At 47.8% G+C, this 3236-nt stretch overlaps 1 protein-coding gene across 1 annotated transcript in view; it reads left to right on the forward strand.

Annotated features, from left to right (window-relative positions):
• nova1 (NOVA alternative splicing regulator 1) overlaps positions 1 to 2938 on the forward strand; it is a 29426-nt gene extending 26488 nt beyond the window's left edge. The window contains exon 4 of the mRNA XM_053618072.1: positions 229 to 2938. Within this exon, the coding sequence (XP_053474047.1) occupies positions 229 to 1248 (1020 nt within the window). The 3' untranslated portion in view covers positions 1249 to 2938. The remainder of the gene's footprint in view (positions 1 to 228) is intronic.
• The last annotated feature ends 298 nt before the right edge of the window (positions 2939 to 3236 follow it).

A 3236-nucleotide genomic window follows, 5' to 3' on the forward strand; every position in this document is an offset into this window, starting at 1 on the left:
AATAGTGCAGGTAATATGACTCTCGCTCATTCTCTCCTCTCAGAATGTTTGCTTTTACTTGTGTTTAGCTTTGGATTTTCATTCTAACAAACTTTTAACGACAATAAATCCTTGATAAATATAAATCGTTTCTATCTTCAGTTTGGAGAGTGCAGATTCTTCAACATTTGTGTTATTGTTAAGAAACTCGATGCTGTTCCTTAAGGCTTCTAACCTTCTCTGATGCAGGCTAAACTGATCGTGCCCAACAGCACAGCTGGGCTGATCATTGGTAAGGGTGGAGCAACGGTGAAGTCAGTGATGGAGCAGTCGGGCGCGTGGGTGCAGCTCTCACAGAAGCCTGAGGGCATCAACCTGCAGGAGAGAGTGGTGACCGTGAGCGGCGAGCCCGAGCAGAACCGCAAGGCTGTAGAGATTATTGTGCAGAAGATCCAGGAGGACCCACAGAGCAGTAGCTGTCTCAACATCAGCTACTCCAATGTCACAGGACCTGTGGCCAATTCCAACCCCACAGGCTCACCATATGCCAACAGTGCAGAGGTTCTGCCTAGTGCTGCTGCTGCTGCCGCTGCCACTGCGTCCACGCTGCTGGGCCAGGCGGGCCTTGCCAGCTTCCCCTCTGCAATGTCTGGCTTTTCCGGCAATGACCTGCTGGCCATCACCTCTGCCCTGAACACGCTCGCCAGTTATGGCTACAACACCAACACTCTGGGGCTTGGCCTGAACCCAGCAGCCGCCTCTGGAGTGTTAGCCGCCGTTGCTGCTAGTGCTAACCCTGCAGCCGCTGCTGCAGCTAACCTCTTAGCATCGTACGCCAGCGAGGCATCCGGAGGAGCGGCTCACCCGGCTGCACCTGGGCTTGCCGGCTTCTCACTGGGTTCTCTGGCAGCTGCCACGGGAGCTTCCAACGGCTACCTGAACCCGGCAACCTCCCCGCTGGTGGCCTCCTCACTGCTGGGGACTGAGAAACTTGCCGAGGGTGGAAAGGAGGTGCTGGAGATTGCCGTGCCCGAGAACCTGGTAGGCGCCATTTTAGGGAAAGGGGGGAAGACGCTGGTGGAGTACCAGGAGCTGACAGGGGCTCGCATCCAGATCTCCAAGAAGGGCGAATTCATCCCGGGCACGCGCAACCGCAAAGTGACCATCACAGGGTCGCCGGCAGCAACGCAGGCCGCGCAGTATCTCATCAGCCAGCGGATCACGTACGAGCAAGGCGTCCGTGCCACAAACCCTCAGAAAGTGGGCTAGAGAGGGAACGCAAGCGATGGGGGGGAGGGAGGAGGGAGGGAGGGCAGCGAGGAAAGGGATTTGAAAGAGGACCGAGACAAGAGCGCAGACAATGACTGAGACGGACGAACGAACGAGAGACAAAAATGAAGGAAAGAAGTCGGTAAGGGGAACAGAAGAAAAAAAAAGAGTACGTGTCCATGTTCACGTTTCGGAGGAAAGAAACAAAACAAAACAAAAAATGTGAGGAAAGAATGATGTTCAGCTGTGGACCTGGGGGCAGAGGTGTGTACGAATTTGGGACTGAAATTCTGCTGTTCCTTTTTTTAATTTGTATTATTATTATTATTTTTTAAACTCGAGCTAAGCGGTGTAGATTATGAGGGGCTCAGTACTGAACCCTGTGGCGCTCTGGGAGGGAGGAGACTCAGGCCTCACCTCCTCTGTTTCTCACACAGCCAGGGACCAGATAGGTTCCATTATATTTTTCTGTCATTGGTGTAGCCTGTACAGGTTAGTCCAAAAATTATGGCCTCCACATAGGCAATGGGTTTCGCAACAGCCCCTCTTTGGGGTCAATTCAATATCAAAGGTTTGGCCCTTTACAGATTTAGATGTGAAGCAGTCTTGTAGGGTTTTCCAAATTAACACAAGCGAGGCAGAAATTTTTTTTTTTTGGGTCTACTCTCGCTACCCACGTTTCAGATCCACGTTACCGTCTTTCTCCTGTTAATCGGACAGCAGATTACTCCGGTCACAGCAGATTTAGATTTTACTTAAACCTGTGATTTCAGGTTGACCTGAATGTATAAAGGACTTCCTGGTCTTGTTTTTTTTGTTGTTTTTTTTTTTTTTTTTTAAATATATGTCAGGAAGTTCCAAACTGAGTCTTTGTTTGGCATCAGCAGCCGAACCTGACTCGGGTTCTCAGCAACAGAAAGGCAGGCAGACAAAACAAAACAAAACTTCAAAGGTTAAAAAGGTCCCTTTGAGAGGACAGGAATGTAAACACACACATACACCCACACACACTGCGAGTGCAGTTTAGTCAATTGATCGATCTTTGGTGCTAATCGCTAATGAGAAAACATCAGAGATTTAAGAAACCTCTTCCTTAGCTAGATTCGAGCACTTTGGGGTTGAATTTTCCTTCCCGTCATTTATTAATCAGAAGCAATTTTGCGATTCGGTCATCACATCGTTACAAACGAGACATCGGAGAAAACGAAAAACACTTTTCAGCTGCTAACTCGGTTATTTGGGATTGCTGACTTCGACTGAAAGAACTGATGCGAGAACTTCAGAATTCTGCATCGGGAACATCTCGAAACCAATCGTCCTACTGATTAAGGACTGGGGACAGATAGTCACACTAACATTACCATTAAGAAATAAGTACCTTGAGTGTTATGCCAAACTAAAATATCCACTATAGCGCTCCAGTAAACACTGGTGATTTTTAAAATGTGTGGGGGTTGGGGTTTTTTGTTTTGTTTTTTTTGTATGAATAGAGCTCAAGCTGATATACCTCATGTTTGGACAGAATGGGAAAAAAGAAATGAAATTTTCCAGTTTGTATGCAGAGCAACAAAGTCCTCGATTGAGTTCCACTTGGCACCTAGTTCACTCCTGCGCAGACTAGCCTCGATGTCAGGCTGCCGGAGGTCTGGCAGCGGAAAGAAAGGAGCGCATACAATGCAACGCAGCCTTTGTAAAAAAAATAATAAATAAAAAATGCATATATATATTAATAGTACACTGTTTTCCACTCTGATGCTGGTGTGAGTTATCTGGCGTGAAGGAATCCCATGTCGTAGTGAGACACAAACTTGCCGAGAGAGCGCTCGTCTCAAAGAACCTGCTCATCTTCTAACATTAAGGCTGAGGCTCCTGTGCGGTTCTCTGGTTTTCTTTGGGTGCTTTGCCCGTAATGCCCCTGTATCCATTGTGTTGTGGGATGCGTTCTTTGGAAAACAGCATGGCAGAGTAATAAATAGCATGGTTTTTTT

Source organism: Ictalurus furcatus, chromosome 28 (assembly GCF_023375685.1).
Source record: "Ictalurus furcatus strain D&B chromosome 28, Billie_1.0, whole genome shotgun sequence".
NCBI classification, from domain to species: domain Eukaryota; kingdom Metazoa; phylum Chordata; class Actinopteri; order Siluriformes; family Ictaluridae; genus Ictalurus; species Ictalurus furcatus.